The 19645-nt window shown below is 36.4% G+C and overlaps 4 protein-coding genes across 5 annotated transcripts; 2 read left to right on the top strand and 2 right to left on the bottom strand.

Annotated features, from left to right (window-relative positions):
* Nucleotides 1–449: 449 nt before the first annotated feature.
* LOC110272589 (protein FAR1-RELATED SEQUENCE 6-like) lies at nucleotides 450–5255 on the bottom strand. The gene is made up of 11 exons (XM_052251480.1): nucleotides 4965–5255; nucleotides 3898–3948; nucleotides 3062–3798; nucleotides 2565–2965; nucleotides 2275–2343; nucleotides 1383–2173; nucleotides 1204–1286; nucleotides 1077–1118; nucleotides 898–954; nucleotides 677–733; nucleotides 450–543 (listed from the first exon to the last, which is right to left on the bottom strand). Exons 1-11 carry the CDS (start codon nucleotides 5253–5255, stop codon nucleotides 450–452), a joined length of 2673 nt encoding a protein of 890 aa, XP_052107440.1.
* Nucleotides 5256–6324: 1069 nt separating this feature from the next.
* Nucleotides 6325–9154, top strand: LOC107459225 (uncharacterized). The gene is made up of 7 exons (XM_052263011.1): nucleotides 6325–6923; nucleotides 7274–7315; nucleotides 7653–7735; nucleotides 7826–7928; nucleotides 8033–8246; nucleotides 8383–8477; nucleotides 8571–9154. Exons 1-7 carry the CDS (start codon nucleotides 6782–6784, stop codon nucleotides 8822–8824), a joined length of 933 nt encoding a protein of 310 aa, XP_052118971.1. The 5' UTR covers nucleotides 6325–6781; the 3' UTR covers nucleotides 8825–9154.
* A 416-nt stretch (nucleotides 9155–9570) lies between these two features.
* Nucleotides 9571–12377, top strand: LOC107459244 (transmembrane 9 superfamily member 10). 2 transcript variants are annotated; one of them, XM_016077464.3, is made up of 7 exons: nucleotides 9571–9780; nucleotides 10108–10281; nucleotides 10369–10478; nucleotides 10572–10677; nucleotides 10752–10864; nucleotides 10949–11081; nucleotides 11172–12377. In XM_016077464.3, the coding sequence occupies exons 1-7, from the start codon at nucleotides 9661–9663 to the stop codon at nucleotides 12318–12320; spliced, it is 1905 nt and encodes a 634-aa protein (XP_015932950.1). In that variant the 5' UTR covers nucleotides 9571–9660; the 3' UTR covers nucleotides 12321–12377. The 2 variants fall into 2 exon arrangements, with proteins under 2 accessions (XP_015932950.1, XP_015932958.1); XM_016077472.3 differs by having other exon boundaries at nucleotides 9574–9780; nucleotides 10108–10272.
* A 249-nt stretch (nucleotides 12378–12626) lies between these two features.
* On the bottom strand, nucleotides 12627–19146 carry LOC107459232 (probable cyclic nucleotide-gated ion channel 5). Its single transcript, XM_016077453.3, has 8 exons — nucleotides 18948–19146; nucleotides 18023–18110; nucleotides 16850–17432; nucleotides 15921–16133; nucleotides 15376–15677; nucleotides 15016–15127; nucleotides 14099–14335; nucleotides 12627–13708 (listed from the first exon to the last, which is right to left on the bottom strand). Exons 2-8 carry the CDS (start codon nucleotides 18079–18081, stop codon nucleotides 13013–13015), a joined length of 2202 nt encoding a protein of 733 aa, XP_015932939.1. The 5' UTR covers nucleotides 18082–18110; nucleotides 18948–19146; the 3' UTR covers nucleotides 12627–13012.
* Between the last annotated feature and the right edge of the window lie 499 nt (nucleotides 19147–19645).

Genomic DNA, 19645 nt, shown 5'->3' with positions numbered 1-19645 from the left:
TAGCTTTGACTGTGGCATGTGTGTCATTAAGTTGATGGAGAGCTGGACTGAAGAACGTCAACTTTGTGAATGGGATGAGGTTTGTAAATTTCACATTTGCGCAAGTGTCATGATTGATCTTGTATAATTATTAATGTAAAGGTTCAATATACTAAACCAACTGATAAATCTACCCACAGGATTCACTCCAATCAGACAGGATGGAGTTGATGCTAGATATTATTTGTGGCCCACACAGTACATTGGTCCACCAGCTCATTTCGTTATTGGAACAAAAGGCTATACTTGTTCGTCGCAATGAACCACGGAACAAGAAGAATGACGTTCGTTCACCATACACTGCACCTAGTACACGGTCATTGATTGAACGTGCGGAGGGATTACCGAAGGGGGCAATGCGCAGAGGGAGGAAGAAGTTGCTTACTTAGTATTAGTTACACTGAATTGAACTACTTTGTTATACTGAGTTTACTTACTGTTGACATGCTTAGTGCTTTGTTATTTTTCACATTAGAAAGACTTGATTCCATGACATTTTTTTTCCTACAGTACAATGACATATTGGTTATGTTAACTAAAAATTATCCATGTCTTTTAGATTTGAGACTCCCAGATTTATAAAGGTTGTTTGGTAAAGCTGCCATATTTGTGCTTATCAAAACTGGTGACCACTAACCATCCGCCAATATAGCTAATCTGAACATCCAATAACTTACTAAAATGAACATCCAGTCTAACAAGGACAAATCCAAAACATAACCAAGTGATCACAAAATCTAACGGATAACCATCTTTGTTTATAGTAAAAATGAACAGCTGAACACCTATAGAAATGAACATCTACTTTAGTTCATTGAAAATACGTGAAAACAATGTCTATGAGGAATAGCTACGTACCGAAAAACTATATAGTCAAGCGTGTAGAAATCAGAAACAACTTTATTAAACTGTATACTAAGTTATAGAATAATCATCAAATATACATGTTATGCTTTAAGTCTACAAGAAATAAAAATAGTAAAATGCTTCGTTTTAACAAATGGAAAAATGGTTCTTGCAATCAATAGCATGTGGACCTTTGCAACAGCTGCCTTAGAACCTTGAAACTAACATGAATCCTATAAACACAGAAATGAGAAAATATACACTATCACAACCTCGTACCACTAATCCCATTTTTGGTTGAAGGAGCTTAACAAAGACATGAAACCACCGTCTTGTTTGGGAACATCCAGGCTAGAAACATCACAATGGTTTATATCTTGAAATGTGTGCGGACGAACCACCTGCCAAAAATTAAAAAGAAAAAGTCCAATAGTTATGTTCTAGGATAGTACTATACCAAATAAACATACAAAGTTGGGATTAAGCAAAACATATACCGGATGTGAATTCTTTTGTTTTCTCCGTCTTGAATTCTTGATGGACTTCTCAAGGGCAGAGCCAAGCCTCTTACTCTTTGGCCTGCCCTTTGTGGTGACCTTCGATGGGCCTTGGATGTCATCAACACCGACATCATTCGAACTCTGAGAGCCAATGTTGGTCTGAGTCTCTGCCATTCTCTCGGACCTCTTTTTGGCACGGTGCGTAGCCAACTTGGCCCTTGTTTCTTCCAAGGCAACATGCAGCAATGCTGTTTCTTCATCATCACCGAGGAACTCTTGAGCAACATTATAGAAGTGTGCACACAGTTCCCTAAATGCAACATGACTCTCATCTGACCGACTGACATCATGGCTACTTTTGACATACGTATGCTTGCGCTTTATCTTCTTGCTCCATCGAGGAAGAATATAACAGGACGGTACTTTGTACACTTTATACGAATGGAAAACTTCAAGGCAGTGACAGCATAACACACCTGAACTCTCAAAAAGATTGCATTCACAACGAAGCTCATGTGTGGAACGGTCAAAGTGAACATCATACGGAACGCATAGAATAGTATCGTTGAGTAGTTTCTCCTCTTTCACCTTCACGCAGACCACTGGACCCTGTTCATCAACTGCAGAAACTCTGCAGTTAGCCTTCCTCACAAACTCAATTTGAACATCCCTAAAAATGCTCGTGGTATACTCTTGCTGAAACTGTTTCTCTATAGGCGAGGTAGTTGCACAAGGGATAACCCCCCTCGAGTCTGCAGCATCATCCTCCAGTTCTCTCTGCTCCTTGACTCCAGCACATTGTCATATTCATGAACAAATTGGACCAAGCTAGTTTTACTGTGTAAGTATCCACCGTAGAATGCGTGCATGCTCTCACTCCTTTGCGTACTCCGCATTCCTGTCCAAAATTCACCCTTGAAGTATATTGGGACCCACATGCGTCGGTCATCATACAGATCTACAAGAAATAAATAATACCAAATTAAGCATATAAAGCTTACACCAAACATATTACTAAACCTGAGAAATGAACATCCACAATAACTGATATATTAACCATCCAAATATTTACTATAATGAACATCTAGCTAATTGTCATCCAAACTTACTGATAAACTAAACATTCAGATGCCGACCAATTGCAATTAAAGCGCGAGAAGTAATCTTACAGAAACAAACCTGACAGCCATGTGTTGTTATGTAAGTTGTACTCATCTATAAAATCAGCCCAATCATCTTCAAATGACTCCTCCGTCCGAGAGTTCCACACAATGTCGTTTAGGTCACCATACAAAGCTCCGTACCGGCGGTAACCCCCAAGCTTCGAAGGTAGCTTATTCATAATATGCCAAATGCACCACCGGTGGCGTGTGTCGGGTAAAGTATTTTTGATCGCACGGTAAAGGGATCGACATTGATCGGTTATGATACACTTTGGAGCAGTTCCCATGCACTTCACCCATTGGAGAAAAACCCACTCATAACTTCCGATTTCTTCATTCCCCAACAAAGCACAACCGAGGAGGGTCGACCTACCATGGTGGTTGACCCCAACGAACGACACAAACGGTAATCCATGCCTACCAGAAAAACCAACCAGATGTAAGAAATGCCAATCAAGATCAAAATTCGTATTATCAAGAAAAGGTAAAAACACCAACTTAACTAATACGTACCTATTTCTATTGTACGTGCTATCAACTGACACGACGTCTCCATAGTATTCATACGACGCCCTACACCTTGCATCAACCCATACTGCACTCTTAAATTTACACTCATCGTCCAACTTCACCGCGTAAAAGAAGTTCGGATTGATGTCCTTCATTCTCCTAAAGTAGCTCATCATCTCCCTGACATCCGCATTAACGTTGCTACTTCGGAGCCTTGCTGTTATATAGTTTCTTAAATCCTTCTCTGAGAATCCCAAGTTAGAGGGGCCACCAGCCTCATTTGACAAAGCAAGGAATGTCTTGTTTGGTCGAATCCCAGTCTCATCATTATCCTCGATCACGCACTTCGCATGCATGGTCAACTGCCTATACTCATGATAGTGCACTGCCTTTTTCGGTGAACAAGGGTGAGAGTGCGTCAAGTCAACCTTGAGCAGAACCCAGTCTTGCACGTCTTTATCAAACTTTACATATATCCTTGCCTTGCACCCAGCAGCTGAAATCGTATTCTTCCGCGTTGGTGCTTTAACACGAGACTCGCGGATACCATCGCGATTACAGTGTATAGCCTGGTTAATGGGAGCCTTCGTGATCTTGTCAAATGTTGTCGTCCTTATCTTAGTTGCAAATCCAGCTTTCTTTGCATAGGACACATAAAAGTCATGCGCCATCTGTAGCTGAGGAAATCGCATTCCAACTCTTGGTATCTCATCTTCTTGTAGGTTACCATGATCTGGTAACTGTATTTTATATTAATCCGAAAGAAAAATTAATTACCATTAGTTATCAAATAAAACATGAACATTATGACTAAACAAAAGTAAGCTAGACTCCAGTACCTCATCACCAGGCTCCATCTCTTCACTTCCAACATCCATAACATCCGACAACTGCATACCCGATAATTTCAAAACAAACAGAGTAACCAAAAGGAGGAAGATCCTTATCAAAACTCATTTAAATAAAATCTCAAAAACAATCACCGAAAACACATCAACAGCTACAAAATCAAACCATGAGAATTATTTTTTCATTTCATGTATTATTTAATTAAATTCAACCCTTTAGTTGTTTTTATTTTTAATTCAATGAAAATTATGTAAAATTATTTCTTTTATTTGGGCTATTATTTAAGGGCCTTAATCTATCTTTAGTGGCTTCTTTTTTCACTCCATAAAAAAAATTCTTTTCCTGTATATTTAGATACACACACTCTTTTCTTCATGTGCAGGAAGAAAAATATTAAAATTTTAACATTATTTATTCCTATAAGCATGAAAAATATTAAAATAATATGCCGGAAGCATATGAGCATATAACGTTACAAATATGGAGTGAGCATATAAGCATATCATTACATGATTAAAACACTCATATAAGCATATCATGGTTAACATGTTGCAAATACAAATAACATTTCCTTCAATTCAGTAAACAAGTTCAGCCTCTGCATCACACTATAGTTATCTATTTTACATACTTGCATGGTCATCATGTAGATATAATATACACACACTGTAGATAAAAATAAATTCATATAAGCATCCCAAAAAATTAAATTATGCTATCCCATCATGCATATAGGCACATAAGTCCATAATAGGATGATTAGCAAATGAAGATGCCATTTAACATGATGACAGCATAAATTCACATACAAAAACACGTAAGAAAATATACTTCCTGGATATAATCATATAACCATAAAATGATTACTTAATTTCAGCTAATCCTCAATGCATATAATCATACTATTAAAAATAAAACAAACATAACTTTAATTACATCTTAACTCATCGATTACAATTGCATGTTTCAATAAGCATACAATCAAAAAACTCATTTATGGTAGAATTAAACGCGAAATAAACATCCATGGCAGAATTTGAGGATCCTAATTGCTCACCTTGTTTGACTTGTGACCATGCTCTGCGACATTGGCGGCTAAGTTTTCTTGTTCGTTTGATAAATTTTCAGAAACTTCAGAGGCAACACAAACTAACGGTTCAACTATATCAACCTCCATTAATGAATTTCGGCTAGGTGATGTGCATAAATGAGGACCCTCACTTGCAGCACGTTCTTCTTGCGATTCTGCCATTCTGAAAGAGTGAACACCGGCTGTGTTGTGTGCAGATGAGAGGGCGGCGCTATCGATCGTAGATGAGAGGGCAGCTGCGTTGGAAAGATCTTGCATGGGGCAGCCGTGCTGCGTTGTGTGCAGATGAGAGGGCGGCGCTGTCGATCGTAGATGAGAGGGCAGTTGCGTTGGAACGATCCTGCATGGGGCAGCCGTGTGATCGTTGATGAGAGTGTTTTAACCTAATTAATTGATTAGAATCTATAATTACTAAATGGTTTTAAATTTCAAATAAGAAATAATACAAAATTAATTGATAACCCATTATTTAATTTAAATTTCATTTAAATCCCCATTGTATGCATTGTACAACTAGTCTATTGTTTCCTCATACTTTTCCTTTAAAAAATTATAACTTACCAGATCTAAATACGAGCAAGTTTTTTTTACAATAAAAGGGATAAATCGTTAAGATTTAATAAGTATATCTCACCCTAGTAATATTAGATGAAATTTTGTAGTTAACTCTCTAATTTTCTTTTTCTCTCCTTTTTAATTTTTAATCCCCCAACAAAGAACCTAAGGGTAATTATTTAGATAAGAAAAATACCTATATATATTATCATCTAATTAAGCTTTATGAACCCAAAAATGAATTTACTTTAATTGAAAATTCATTTGATTATATCAAGTACAGATTATTATCACAGTAGAACTGGAATTAATAAGATAGGCGTTACTATAGATTAACACAAGTATTCGATCCATAATGATCTTTAAAAAAATTCACACTAAATGAAAATTTTCAAATGAAGCTTTTTCTAATCTTGCTGTTATATTTTCTACAAAGTAAAAAATCATGGCATAGTAAACGCCATTTTATGAAACATTAACAAAAGCAAAGAGAATTAATTTGAATTAGTCTAGTGGTTAATTTATTATTTTTTTTAAATAAATATTAGAATTTAAATTTTACAGTTAATAACATACTATTAAATAGAATTCTAATTTACTTAGCTGTTGCTGTAATGTGTGATAAGTATGTACCCAAAAAAAAAAAAAAAGAGATTTTTTAAAAAAAAAAAAAGGTGGGAAAAAAAAAAAAAAAAAAAAAAAAAAAAGCTAAGAGAACAGAAAGTCTGAAACAGCTTCCTTATGTAAGACCTTGGACCATGTTGCTTCCTTAGATTAGTGAGATATACTTCACTTACAGTTTAGTTTAAGTCTCCTTTCACTTGCACTTGCACTTCAAACTTTCACACACAAACCTCTCTCTTCTCTTCTCTTTTCCTCTCTTTCACACCAAACCAAATAAACAGCAGGAAAAAGGGCCCATAAAAAAAGAAAAAAAAATTCCTTTTTTTTTGGGGGCGTGTTATTTGCTGAAAGCTTGCCTCCATCTATGACTGTCTGTAACCATGACAGACAAACAGTAAAATATATAATAGAACGACGACAACCTGTCCTTTTGTGGGTTCTCTCTTTTGATTCCTTCCTTTTTCATTTTGATTTCAATCCAATAACTATTGAACTAAATAGAGGAGAACACAGTCATACAGAGAAAGTGAAGTGAAAAGAAAGAGAGAGAGAGAGAGAGAGAGAGAGAGAGAGAGAGAGAGAGAGAGAGAGAGAGAGAGAAAAGAATGAGTGTTTCTTTGACTGTGATGACCTTCAATCTGCATGATGATCAAGCAGAAGATAGTCCCAATTCGTGGGAGAAGAGGAGGGACTTATGTATTAGTGTAATCACAAGTTACTCTCCCATCATCCTTTGTACCCAGCAAGGTTCTTACTTCTACCTGTGTTCCTTTTGTGGGTCTTGTCTTTTCATCTGGGTTGCCTAAAAATGCTTCCTTTTACTGTGATTTGATCTGGGTTTTGGTGGATCCTTGTGGATGAAGCTGCCTTTTGATATCTATCATTTGCTAACATAACTACACAAGTGCAAATGCTTTCAATATTGATGCTTTGATTTGAAGATTTCTGCTTTGCTTCAGCATTATTGCTCTTTGCCTACTTGAAGATTGTTGATCTGCTTGCTTTATTTATATATAAATAATGTATTTTGATTAGTTTTCTCCCCAGTTTATTGATTTCGATCCCCTTGTCTGTTTTGATTTTGCATCTGGAATCAGGAGTGAAGACACAATTGGACTTTCTTCAACAGGGTTTGCCAGGTATTTGAATGAGTTCTCTTCAGCTTATGAAATCTTTATTTTATAAGTTCTCAGATTTACTCCATGTATAATCTGGTCACCATCATTTTCTATATTAATTTTGACATAAACAGAAATGTATGTGCCATAGCCCATGGGCCATATGGCCTATGCATTGTTAATAAATTGTATTATATGATAATGGATATGAAGAGAAATTTCTCAATAAGAGCTGTTATCAGTAATGCCATATGAAATCTGCTAAAATAACAAGATGAGAAAACTTTATAATTGAGACCAGATGAGACCTGAATTTTGTTCTTGATATCATTACTCTGCTTCTAAAAAAATTACAAAGGTTATGATCAGTTTGGGATATCTCGGAAGGGGCCCCAAGACACTACAGATGAACATTGTACCATCTTCTATGATAAGGAAAAGGTATGAGCTCATTAACTTTTTTTTTTTTTTTCAATTCAACTGGCTAGAGAACTAGTTAATTAACTGATTCTTTTATCTTCTCAAATGTAGGTAGAGCTTCTGGAAGGTGGAACATTTTGGTTGTCTGAGTCTCCATCTGTACCTGGAAGCATGTCATGGGGTTCTGAAGTTCCTTGCATTGCAACATGGGCTATATCCTTGTTATTCTGAAAATAAATTATTACTTTTTATTCAAACTTCAGTTTACTCATGTTGAGAAATCTTTGAAACATTTGGTTCTTTGACATTATGTCCACACATTTCAACTTAAAGGAGTTGAGCCACCAGGATTCTCATTTCAGATAGTAAATACAAACATGGATCAATTCAGTCCTCGTGCCCGTCGGCGAAGTGCCTTACTCACATGGCAGCACATTGCATCCTTACCACCTAGTCTCCCAGTTGTGTACTGTGGAGGATTTAATACACAAAAAGAATCAACTACCGGACGCTTTCTTCTTGGAAGATCTAGGTATTGTCTTATTGTGCAAGTTTTCAAGTTCTTACCATATTACTATTGTTAGCTTGAGTTCATCTTTCCAGCAATGCATGGTGCAACTATCTTTGCCATTCATTCATTCATGTTTGTTTACTCTTAATGAGTGCAGAGAGCATGGTGTAGTTGGGGATATGAGGGACGCATGGCCTAGCGCCTGTGTAAGGAAAAATGTTTCTCTAATCCGCACTTATCATGGATTCAAGGGTACTGTATGTGTTTTTACACTTCCATTCAGTTATATGAGAATGATATGGCTGTAAAATTAGTATGTTAATTGGTGTTATCTTGTGCTGTCAGGTGACAAACAGGGAGCACTTGAATTCCTCAAGTTAATATTAAGAGCACTCTGCCTCTGCTGGGATCGCCAGACGCAGGATCTTCACATTGATTGGATCCTTTTCAGAGGTAGATCTCTGATTCCTGTTTCATGTGAGGTGGTGAATGATAATATTGATGGGTACTATCCATCTTCTCATTTTCCCATATTTGCTGAGTTCATGCTTCCTCGAACCGTAAGGATGCTAGAATCGCCTGTACAAGAGGATAACTAAAACTTGGCTTCTTTCTATACCTGGATTCCCACTGGCTGCGCCTCTTTTCGTCCTTGTAGCTACAACCCCCCATGAATATGTCTTGTAGTTATATTGCCGGGGTTGGGATATTGAAGTATACTTTATGGACCTCTGAAAAATGTGGACAAAACAAATCATTATGAGCAGCATTTGTCAGCTGAAATCTGCCTCCAAGTGAGGATAATGTATTGTGCAAAGTTCAATTTTCTTGTCAACTTAAGTGGTTCATGCTATTTCTTTCTCAAGATGTACTTTGAAATACCACATAAGAAACATATGATATTTATTATTGATGATCTTTGAAATTGAGGGGGTGGTGTGTTGCTAATAACTGCTAAAGATTATGAGTACCAAGTTAAAACTTTTGGATATCACTTGATAAATTACATAAAGGGATCAAACATGGAAGTTGGAAGTAGTGTTTGCACACTTGAACGGTGCCTCACTCAATGAGATAATGACAAATATCACAGATTATTCCTTTGTGGTGAAATTTAAATAAAATTGTTTTATCTAGACATGTTTTAACATTCTTTGAATGAGTTATGTTACATATTTTTAAAAAAAAAAAAAAAACATAATCATAACTTTAAAAAATAAAAAATGAGATCATAGACATCCAAGTCAACATCAAATTTTCATTCTTGTATCCTTGGTTGTCCAATTTCTATTTGAGTATAGTTTTATAGACGTGTTCCCACAGCTAATCACATGAATATTATTATTGGATGTTGAGTTGTTGACTTTGACTTGGAAGTCTTGTGATTAAGTGAGTAATAATAATCACAGAACCATAGACAGAGGTGTTGGTAACAATGGCAAGAGGAACTCTCCTTCCTCAACTATGCATCTCACTCTGCACTTTTGTTCTGCTCTTCGCTTACCATGCTTCATGTTTTTACCTCTTTGATGTTGCACCTCAAGACTTCCACAAGGTTACTCCCTTTCTTTTCTTTGGAGTTTGGATCTTCAAATTTGTATTCTTTTCAACCATTATTAATTCATTTTCTCTTCGGTGAATCTTGGGTCAGATGAATCTTAGGTAGTCTTAATTTTATAGGTCTCTCTACCTTTGTTGACTTTGGATATTCTTGTACTATTGTAGTGCATCAATGCTTTAAATTTTCAATACATATGAAGAAGTTCTGAATTGTTCATGGCTATTTAAGAATAATTTCCATTCTATCTTACAAAGCACCTAAGCTTGTCAAAGAAATGGTGATAATTTTTCTTAATCATGATATTGATATCATTGGTGACAGGGTGATCCATTGATGGTGAAAGTGAAGGAACTGACTTCCACAAAAACACATCTTCCGTACTCTTACTACTCACTGCCTTATTGTCATCCAGATCAGGTTGTTGACTCTGCAGAGACTCTTGGGGAAGTTATTCAGGGTGAACTCATTCAAAACTCTCCCTATCTGGTTGGTCAAGTACTGGTTGCACAGCTTGTAACTTTCAATCGTTTGTTTACCATATTCAACTAGTAAAGCATTGAAACAATTTTTTTATGCTTTCAGTTTAGGATGAGAGAACCACAGAAATGCAAGATTGTGTGTCGTATAGTTCTCGACACGAAAACAGCCAAAGAATTCAAGGAAAAGATAAAGGATGAATATCGGGTGAACATGTGAGACACTGATTGCCTTAATCATGATCAAACTTTATTTCATTTATGTCTTTGTTACAAGATGATAGATAACCTTTCCTTGCATTCTTGCAGGATTTTGGACAATCTTCCCTTGGTTAGAGGAATATCATTTCCCGATGAATCTTCCATTCTGTATAGCCATGGCTTCCCCATTGGTTTTACAGGAATGTATGCCGGAGTAAGTACATGCTCGCCGACCATTCATTATTTTTAAATCATGGATCTGATTGACAAGCACTCAATTGTTGGCAGAGCAAGGAGGTGAAGTATTTTATCCAAAACCATTTAACTTTTGTAGTCAAGTATCATGAAGATCCAATAAAGAACTTGTCAAAGATTGTAGGCTTCGAGATCAAACCTTTCAGGTTGTATTATAATTCTTCTTTACTTGCTGATATAAATATCATGGTTAATAAGTTGGTAAATTGTAAATAGTTCTATGAATTCAGTGTGAAGCATGAATATGATGGAATATGGACTCACACTCACTTAACCACCTGTGGTGAACCAAATACATATGGATCACCTCAAGAGGTTAAAGACAGGAATGAAATCATTTTTACATATGATGTTGAGTTTGAGGTTAGTCAGTAATCAGTGATCACCATTCAATCATAATAGTAACTGCTTTCTTCTTCTATTGATTGCATCAAGTTTTAATTTTCTTTGCAGGCCAGTGATCTGAAACGGGAATCTCACTCGGATATGTATCTTCCAAAGGTTGGTGACTGGTTTTGGACTGTTAAGTCCTTGACAATTGTACTATTCCTATCTGGCATGGTGGCCATGATAATGCTGCGGACAATTTACCGCGACATCTCAAAGTACAATCAGTTACAGACACAAGAAGAAGCACAGGAAGAGACAGGGTGGAAAGTAGTCCATGGTGATGTGTTTAGGCCTCCATCAAACTCAGACTTACTCTGTGTATATGTTGGAACAGGAGTTCAGTTATTCGGAACAGTTCTTGTCACTGTGGTCTTGGCTGCTCTTGGAATTCTATCTCCCTCAAACGGAAGGAGATTGATCAGATTAATGCTGTTCCACTGGATACTTATGGGGCCAGTAGCCGGATACACTTCGGTGCGCCTCTATAAGAAGTTCGACGGGACAGAATGGAAAAGAATCACTCTCAGCACAGCTTTGATGTTTCCAGCTACTGCATTTGCTGTATTCTTTTTGCTGAATGCTCTTGTTTGGTTCCAAGGATCTTCCAGGGCCATGCCATTGGGAACAATGTTGCTTCTTGTTTTCTTATTGTTTGGAATCTCAGTGCCACTTGCCTTCATTGGTGGCTATGCTGGTTTTAGGAAGCCGGCGATGCAGGATCCTGTAAGGACACGCAAGATAGCAAGGCAGATACCGGAGCAGCCTTGGTACAAGAACCAAGTCCTCTCTATTCTCATTGGAGGCTTTCTCCCATTCGCTGCAGTCTTTATAGAGTTTTTCTTCATTCTTGTATCAATCTGGTATTTTGAGTTTCATCGCATATACAGCTTCTTGTCTATCATGTTTGCGATCCTCATTGTTACTTGTGCTGAGGTCTCCATCGTTCAATGCTACTTCCAGCTGCGTAGCGAAGACTACCACTGGTGGTGGAGATCATACCTGACTTCAGCTTCCTCTGCACTCTACCTTTTCCTATATGCTGTTTATTTCTTGTTCTTCAAGACTGAAATCACAAAACCAGCATCTTTAGTCTTGTATTTTGGGTACATGCTGCTGCTTTCATATGCTTTCTCTGTGTTGACCGGCGCTATCGGTTTCTGCACATGCTTCAGCTTCACAAGGCTCATCTATTCATCAGTTAAATTTGACTAATGTTTGCCCATGTAAACTTTCAGTATCATATATTATACTCTTACTTACAGTGGGTTCCTTCTGTGTTGTGGTAGCTTTTTCCCCCCGGAAGATTTTCATTAATTAGGATCATACACCTGCCAGATACATAGATATATGAAAATGAAAGCAGAAATGTTACTAAACCTACAATTATAACTAATGAAAACTATACAGCTATAGAAAGTCCAGAATTTGCAGCAACACAAAATCACTGCAATAATCTGATACTTTCATAATGGTTTTACGTTGTGTTATAACTGCAATATCCCCGCAAATAATTGGACATTTGGACAGAAAATACTAAAATAGCATCTTAATATTGTCAATTACAAAAGTGAGACAGAACCATAAGTCCATAAGCATATCACTTCCATGACATACAGACAGACAAATTAGACGGAGTGACCAGCCTACGGTTCTGCCATCCAATAACATGATAAATAGTATTGAGAACAATACACTTGCATCATTTTACATGCTCTGTGGCAAGCCTAATATGACAAAGTTGGTTTAATATTTAATTTACATACCACAGTAGTTACAACTCTTGCAACCCTCACAGCCCAAAACGGAATACAATTGTATAATACATAGCTTTTGATCTATCTTCACAAGTTTCAATCATTATGGTCTATGTGAACAAGCATTTCAAGAGAGTCATATATGAAATGTTAGTCTGCATCATCTGCTGTAAAATCAGGTTCTGGTGGTTTCTGTAGTTTCACCAACTCCCTGGCAGTCCTGGCATTTCGATTGCGTTGTACGCCTCGAAGAGTGTGCGCAGCAAATTTTGAGGCTAACAAGGCAGCACCGAGGCTGTATGAAGTGCCACCAGCATTGTTTTGAGTTCCTTCTGACTCATCGGGATCTTCTTCCTTCTGGCGAAGCTTCATAAGTTTCTTTTTAGAATATCGGCGCCACGCTGCTTGAATAAAGCACGCAGCCCAAGTCCTCCATTGTTGGGAGTAAAAACGGAAAGTGTGCTGCACCTGTCTACTGTGAAGGCGCCTAAACTGACTGGCTACAAACTTTAACTCATCAGCAGTTAAGGCAAAAGCTTCTACCTCAGTCAATGCCTTAACTGTTCTAGTAGAAGATGGGAGATTAGAGCCAGATCTGGGATCCAGTGCCCAGGTCAAGAGTTCCTCACCACAGAAGTCAGCCTCTTTTAGAAAACCACGGTTGAAAAATCCACTTCTCCCACCATCTGTGGTGACACTCTCAAGGCGACCTCGTATAATGAAAAGCATCTCATCAACTGGATCTCCTTCGCGGACAATGTATGTATTCTCTGTAAATAAACATGGTTTCAGTCTCTCACATATGGCATCAAGCAATCTCTCATCCATACTCTCAAATAGAGGAACCTACAAATACATAAGAAGCAATTAATAAACTAACATTTCAAGAGGGGGGAAAGAAGACGGCGATGAAGAGAAAAAGAAAGAAAGACATGTTAGGATGCTCGACCACAATTGGCAAACTAATCTGAGAGACCAAATCCAAACGATCTCAGGATGGTTAATGTCTTAAGGAACTCAAAATGTGAATCATAACAGCCACAGAGAGGGTATAATTAAATTTTTAGCTATGGTTAGTTAGCTGTAAATAACAAAACCACAGGTTAGTTCGTGTCGCGCTATAAATTTTTGGTCTCATTTAAGTATAATTTTTTGGTTGTTTGTCTGTCAACCTTTTAGTAAAAGGTTTAGGATAGAGGTGGTGTTCTGCAAAACGTTTAGTGTTAGACAGCATACCCTCCTCACTAAAGCTAGACAAAGATGTCGCTTAATATCTCTTCGCAGATCCTTTGGTAGACTCTGAACCAAGTTTTCTTCATCTACACCACGTGTTGCCAACCACTTATATTGATCATAACGTCTCACACGCTCTCTAAGATCTTGTGGGAGCAAGCGATGATGCATCCACTGTTCTGAATCACGCCTTTTCACTCTCATTTCCTCAAGCCTAATGGTAAGAGACTGAAGATATGTCTGTAACCATAGGAAAACACAGAAAACTCAGTATCAATTACACAATGTACCTCCTCGCTTTGAGGACATAAATTCAAAGCTATTAATATAAGGCCACAATATGATAAACAGAAACGACATTTAGAACAACAAAAAAAATATCTTGTGCTCTCTCTCCGCAAAAATTGTAGCTTATGTGACATGTAATGGTGTATTTGCTCTAACTTAATGTAAAAGAACCACAATAGTTATTAGATCTTTCTTCACACAAACATGAAGTCATCAGGATGAATACTGATATTTAATACAATTCTGGGAAGATTCATTAATTTTTAACTATACTTTTTTTGTGCAATAATTGTACATGCTTTAGCCAACACAAAAAGACAAGTGGCAAAGGATATCTTTCTCAATTTAATATATATCACCTTAGATGCCCCCTACAGCTGCCCTTACAAGTAAATAGTAACTAGACAACTATTTAGAGGTTAGCCACTCCTACATAAATTAATTTATAGAATTTAATCCCACTCATAAAATTCAATGGCTCAATGCCATTTAATTACTCAAATGTTGATAAACATGATATCTAATGTTAGGTACTAAAACTATTCAACTAGCCAGCACATTTGACCCAGACAAAAGCATACTCCCAGCAATTTTTCATTTATATACATTAATCTAAATTATTTTAAGTATACCTGCATGTTGCCAATCAGAAGTGCAAAGAGAATGAGTCCAGCAATAGCTAGTGCTATAGAAAATATAACCTCACCAGGATAGGTGCTAGTTTGAAGCCCCTGACCAAGTGTACTGCAGTGAAGTCAACAAAAAAGTGATGAGCATTGAAGAGACAAGAATGAGTCTTACAATTTTATTAGAGGAACCCAAAATGCAACTATAACCAACAGTTTTTTCTATCCAATTGACCAAAATTAATACATTCTCTTCACAAACAACTAGTAGAGATAGAATAATCAATCCAAAAATGCATGCTTATGGAAACAACTCAGTTCAGAGAAAACACACATTATAATGTCCAGAGGAAATAAAATAATCACCTCAGATTCTGCAGCCCCCACCATAAACAGTAACAGTATTTGGAGAAGAAATTCTTAGATGATGAAACAATATCAGATGTCAAAGCTTGGTTAAAAATTCCATAATCAAAAGGTGGATTGTCCCCATCTGCAGCACATTTTAACTTAAGAGTACTGTCACTTATATTCTTCCAGGCAGCATAACCTACCATGTTTTGGTTGCCACAATACAGGAAGTTTTTGTTGCAATCATTGCGGCAAGCCTTCTGCCAGCAAAAGTCGTTGCGTTCAATTGCTAACAAGTACCAAAATGCTCCAACTATCTGCAAATAACCAAAATAATTTGTAGGAAAAGTTGATGCACCAAGCTAGATGGAAAAATAATAGCATAACCGTTGAGATTGTAACAAACAAAAAACAAAAACAACAAAGCCTTATCCCACTAGGTGGAGTCGGCTACATGGATCAAACAGCGCCATTATGCCCTATCATGTCCTGAGTTAAATAGAACAAGGCAAGGGAGACTAACAGAATTAGAACATCTCAAAAAGAAAATAAAAACTTACATGACTGGCAAGCATATATAGCAGCAAGTAATATGCAGCACCAGCCCACGCGGTTTCAGCAAATACACCAGCTGTTCTTTTAAGTTCTGAAGTCAATGGAACCATTCGGAAAAATCTGGGAACATACTGAAACAAGACAATATACAGCAAGGCCTGCTTTGTTGGAAGTACATCTGAACCATTTGACCTCAGAAGAAATCTCCAAACCACAATCTGAACACCCAAAAAAAAAAGGGAGAGAAGTAAACAAATTAAGGTTCAGATTTTTCATATGCTCCATAAAATTACGGCTTCAATTAATATATGCACCATACTAGTACAAATAGTTCAATTAACTTCATTGATGGATGACATTTGACCAGTCAGAATATTCGGAATATATTGATGGAAAACAAGTAACAAGTTGCAAATTTCAGCATAATATTAAACATATGAATAATTATATATAGCCGAAAGTCAAGGCAGGATTAACGATTGTATACTCCTTGCATCCACCAAAATGAGAGGTAAATATGTCTACAGCTAAACACACACAGAGACTCTATATGTGTGACACCTGGTGCATCTAACAAGAAATTAGAACTAAATAACTAATCCAAAATGCAGGAAGAGATGAAGATTATTTAAATCATGAGCTACAGCTTTTGCAGGAATTCATTCTTTTGCACAAATATATGCATAGATGTGCAAAGAGATTGAAGAGTTTTACTGTATCAGTGGTATTGTTTGCCTATCGGCCTTCATTCTCAGAGTAAGTACCCAAAAGAAAAGCGGGAGCAGATTCCCCACAAATCCTTTTTTTTATAAAAAAAAAAAAATCCAAATAAAAACAAGGAGAGCAAAGCATCCAAGATATTATTTTATGCCAACCTTAGAGTGAAAATTAACAGAGTTGAACACAATATTGACACAAAAAGGATCATATCAACCTGTGGTAAGGGAAATACAGATAGGAAATCAATGATGAAATATCGCTGCAAGTAACGCTTGGCTATCTGTGCCGGATCTATGACCAGCTCACCCCGTCCAAAGACACGAGATGATGGAGCAATATATGCAGTACGAAATTGGAGCGCCATGTGTATAAGATAGAAAGCATCAATGACTGTCCTTAAGGTTGTAGCTATAACTGCCAACTTTCGGTCTATGCCAACACAGTGTGCTTGATCATCAATGACAGGAAGATAAAAGAACAGCGGATCCACAGACACAGCCAAAATGCATGAGATAACAGAAAGTTTATTCCATAAGAGCAAAAATTTGTCTTGAGGATCAAATATCTTCTTTTCAGACACTTTAAGATCTTCTGGAAACACTGCCTTAGATACCCCAAATCCAAGTGATCGGCCAATTGATTTCAGCCCTTCAGATCCCTTTCTCATTCCTCTTTTAAAGGACCTAGAGGTTGTGCAGCTTCCATGACCACTATTGCTTAATTTATCAATACTAAATCCAGATTTTTTAACTCCAGCATCAGTAGACGAAGATAGTCTAGAATCAAAGACTTCCAACCTAGAATAAATTAACACAATGCACAGAAATAGATCATATTCCTCTGAAACTGAAATAAAGCATTTACATAATCATAAACACGAGTGTGAAGATCCATTATAGTTTAGGAAAAAGGATGGATAAAAAAACAAAGACATAAAGGATGTTTTACAATATCATATGCAGTTATGCAGTTAAGGTCACTATGAGTTGTACATTAAAAAATTGCAAATAGTTGAACACTAAGAAAGCTACAACAATAAGATTTATGCTATGAAATTTCAATTTGGAGTCAGACTCCAATTTCTATAACATTTATTTGGATAGCCATCTTGGATTATCCTTAATAGCATATTATTCAGTCACACATGACAGATATTGCAAATAGTTAATTGGTTATATATCTTTCCATACCTCACAGGTGAGAAAGCAAACTGAACATAATGAACCCATAAATTACATCAAACGAACACAAATTATCTTTCCAATCATTTAAGTTTATTCTAGAGATGAAGGGTGAAATTTAAATTTGCCACTACCCAATTCATTGTCTTGGAAAAGATTTAACAAGAACAGTTGAAGTTGCCTGTAAAGTAACAAAATGTAGATACCTGTAAAGTTTGTCCTGCTGGCTACCCATGTATTGTGACTTGTAACCAGCGTCAAACATCTTTCAACAGTCAATCACATGTGCATAATCTGCACACAAACAAAAGCAAAATTCAAAGAATGCCCAGTAGTCTTAACTCTTAACAATACTATTTTGCTTTAAACAAGCTGGGATTCCTAACTTTCACTTGAAGCCTTAAGATACATACTGGTGAAATTTGCGTTTCAAAATACATAGTACCAAGAACTGACATCATATACATATATAGAAAGCAAATAAACTACTTTACCCTTACTAGCTCTACATCTTTGACAGTAGTTAGTATAAGCCTATAAGGATAAAAAATGTATAATAAACTATCCATTTTCAGTATGTCATGAATTAAGCATCTATTTCCAACTCACTCCAAAACCAAATTCCTATAACTAGAAAAATCAAATCCGTTCAATTAAATCAAAATAAATCATATCCAAAATTTTCCGAGATTATTTAATAATACATTCTTCGTTACATATCTCGTTTACCAAAAGAAAAAACCACCATTGTAGTTTGGATCAATAATTCTCGTAAATTCTCCCCCCTCCTCAGCCACCCCTAATTCCACTATTCATAAACCCACCAAGTCAAATCAATGAATAATCTGAAAAAAGAAAAAATTTCCTCCGCCTTCACCCTTAAAATCGATTTCACAAAGCTGATTACTACTCGGTTATATTTATACCCTTCCAATATAACAAATTGGTAGGGTTAACTATTGCTGAAACTCAACTTCAACTGTAACTGTAACAGTAAAAGCTGAAGTTCCGATGTCAGTCTCCGTATACCAAATCCGATTTTCGGCGACATGCAACGATTGGAAGCGAATCTATAGTCTAACGCTGATTCTGTAAAAGATGGAAGCGAATAACTAAGAAGAGGGAACAAACCTTGAAGAGAAAGAAGGGGGGAAGTTGCGGTGCGGCAAGTGGAATTGAAAGGAAAATGATGAAGAAGGAATTAACGGCGTCGGAAACTGTGAATCTCGGATTGATTACGTCAGCATGATTGAGTTGTGAAGCAGAAGAGAGAGAGAAGAGAGAGGAGCGCGCCAAACAAGAGAAAAGAGGAAGGAGGGTGGAAACTGGAAATGCAAAGTCAATAAACGGACAAAAACGTGACCATCACGACCAAAAGAAATCTAAAAAAATTAAAAAGTAATATTAGATAAAAAATTTGGATCCTCTCACTTTTAAATTTGTACTTTACGGGTAAAATGATAAAATATAATTTTTTATTCTTGAATAATTTTTTTCTCATATTTATTTTTGGTCTCACCTATAAAATAAATAGTAAGAGATCACACTTTAAACCTCTTCGCTACGTTACTTTCTACTAATTTCTACCAACTCACTAATTTCTACCAACTCTTATTTATAACTGTATTTAATGGAAGTATCTTATAGATGTGTCTAATAAAAATATTTTTTTATAATTATGTTTAATAGAAATATCTTTATAAATATATTTTTTGGATATGTCTCTTTATATATATTTAAAATATAATAATTAATTATTATTGACAATAAATTAACAGATAATATATTATAATATATTAGTACTTTATATTTTTTCAAACTAATATACA

The sequence above is a fragment of the Arachis duranensis genome, chromosome 1 (genome assembly GCF_000817695.3).
Source record: "Arachis duranensis cultivar V14167 chromosome 1, aradu.V14167.gnm2.J7QH, whole genome shotgun sequence".
In the NCBI taxonomy this organism is placed as follows: Eukaryota; Viridiplantae; Streptophyta; class Magnoliopsida; order Fabales; family Fabaceae; genus Arachis; species Arachis duranensis.
The sequence above is the reverse complement of the archived record's forward strand: the minus strand, read 5'-3'. Positions and strand labels throughout refer to the sequence as shown.

Bases quoted from the DNA above. Each gene is read 5' to 3' on its own strand.
- LOC110272589 (XM_052251480.1), bottom strand. From the start codon at position 5,255: ATGCAAGATCTTTCCAACGCAGCTGCCCTCTCATCTACGATCGATAGC. The intron at 1,287-1,382 runs GTATATGTTTTG...AATTTTTGGCAG, and splicing joins AACAAAAGAATTCACATCCG to GTGGTTCGTCCGCACACATT. The intron at 955-1,076 runs GTCCACATGCTA...TCTATAACTTAG, and splicing joins CTAAGGCAGCTGTTGCAAAG to TATACAGTTTAATAAAGTTG.
- LOC107459225 (XM_052263011.1), top strand. From the start codon at position 6,782: ATGAGTGTTTCTTTGACTGTGATGACCTTCAATCTGCATGATGATCAA. The intron at 6,924-7,273 runs GTTCTTACTTCT...ATCTGGAATCAG, and splicing joins CATCCTTTGTACCCAGCAAG to GAGTGAAGACACAATTGGAC. The intron at 7,736-7,825 runs GTATGAGCTCAT...TCTCAAATGTAG, and splicing joins TCTTCTATGATAAGGAAAAG to GTAGAGCTTCTGGAAGGTGG.
- LOC107459244 (XM_016077464.3), top strand. From the start codon at position 9,661: ATGGCAAGAGGAACTCTCCTTCCTCAACTATGCATCTCACTCTGCACT. The intron at 9,781-10,107 runs GTTACTCCCTTT...CATTGGTGACAG, and splicing joins CACCTCAAGACTTCCACAAG to GGTGATCCATTGATGGTGAA. The intron at 10,282-10,368 runs GTACTGGTTGCA...TTATGCTTTCAG, and splicing joins CTCCCTATCTGGTTGGTCAA to TTTAGGATGAGAGAACCACA.
- LOC107459232 (XM_016077453.3), bottom strand. From the start codon at position 18,081: ATGTTTGACGCTGGTTACAAGTCACAATACATGGGTAGCCAGCAGGAC. The intron at 17,433-18,022 runs GTATCTACATTT...AATTTATTCTAG, and splicing joins CAGCAGGACAAACTTTACAG to GTTGGAAGTCTTTGATTCTA. The intron at 15,128-15,375 runs GTGATTATTTTA...ACTTCACTGCAG, and splicing joins TGGGGGCTGCAGAATCTGAG to TACACTTGGTCAGGGGCTTC.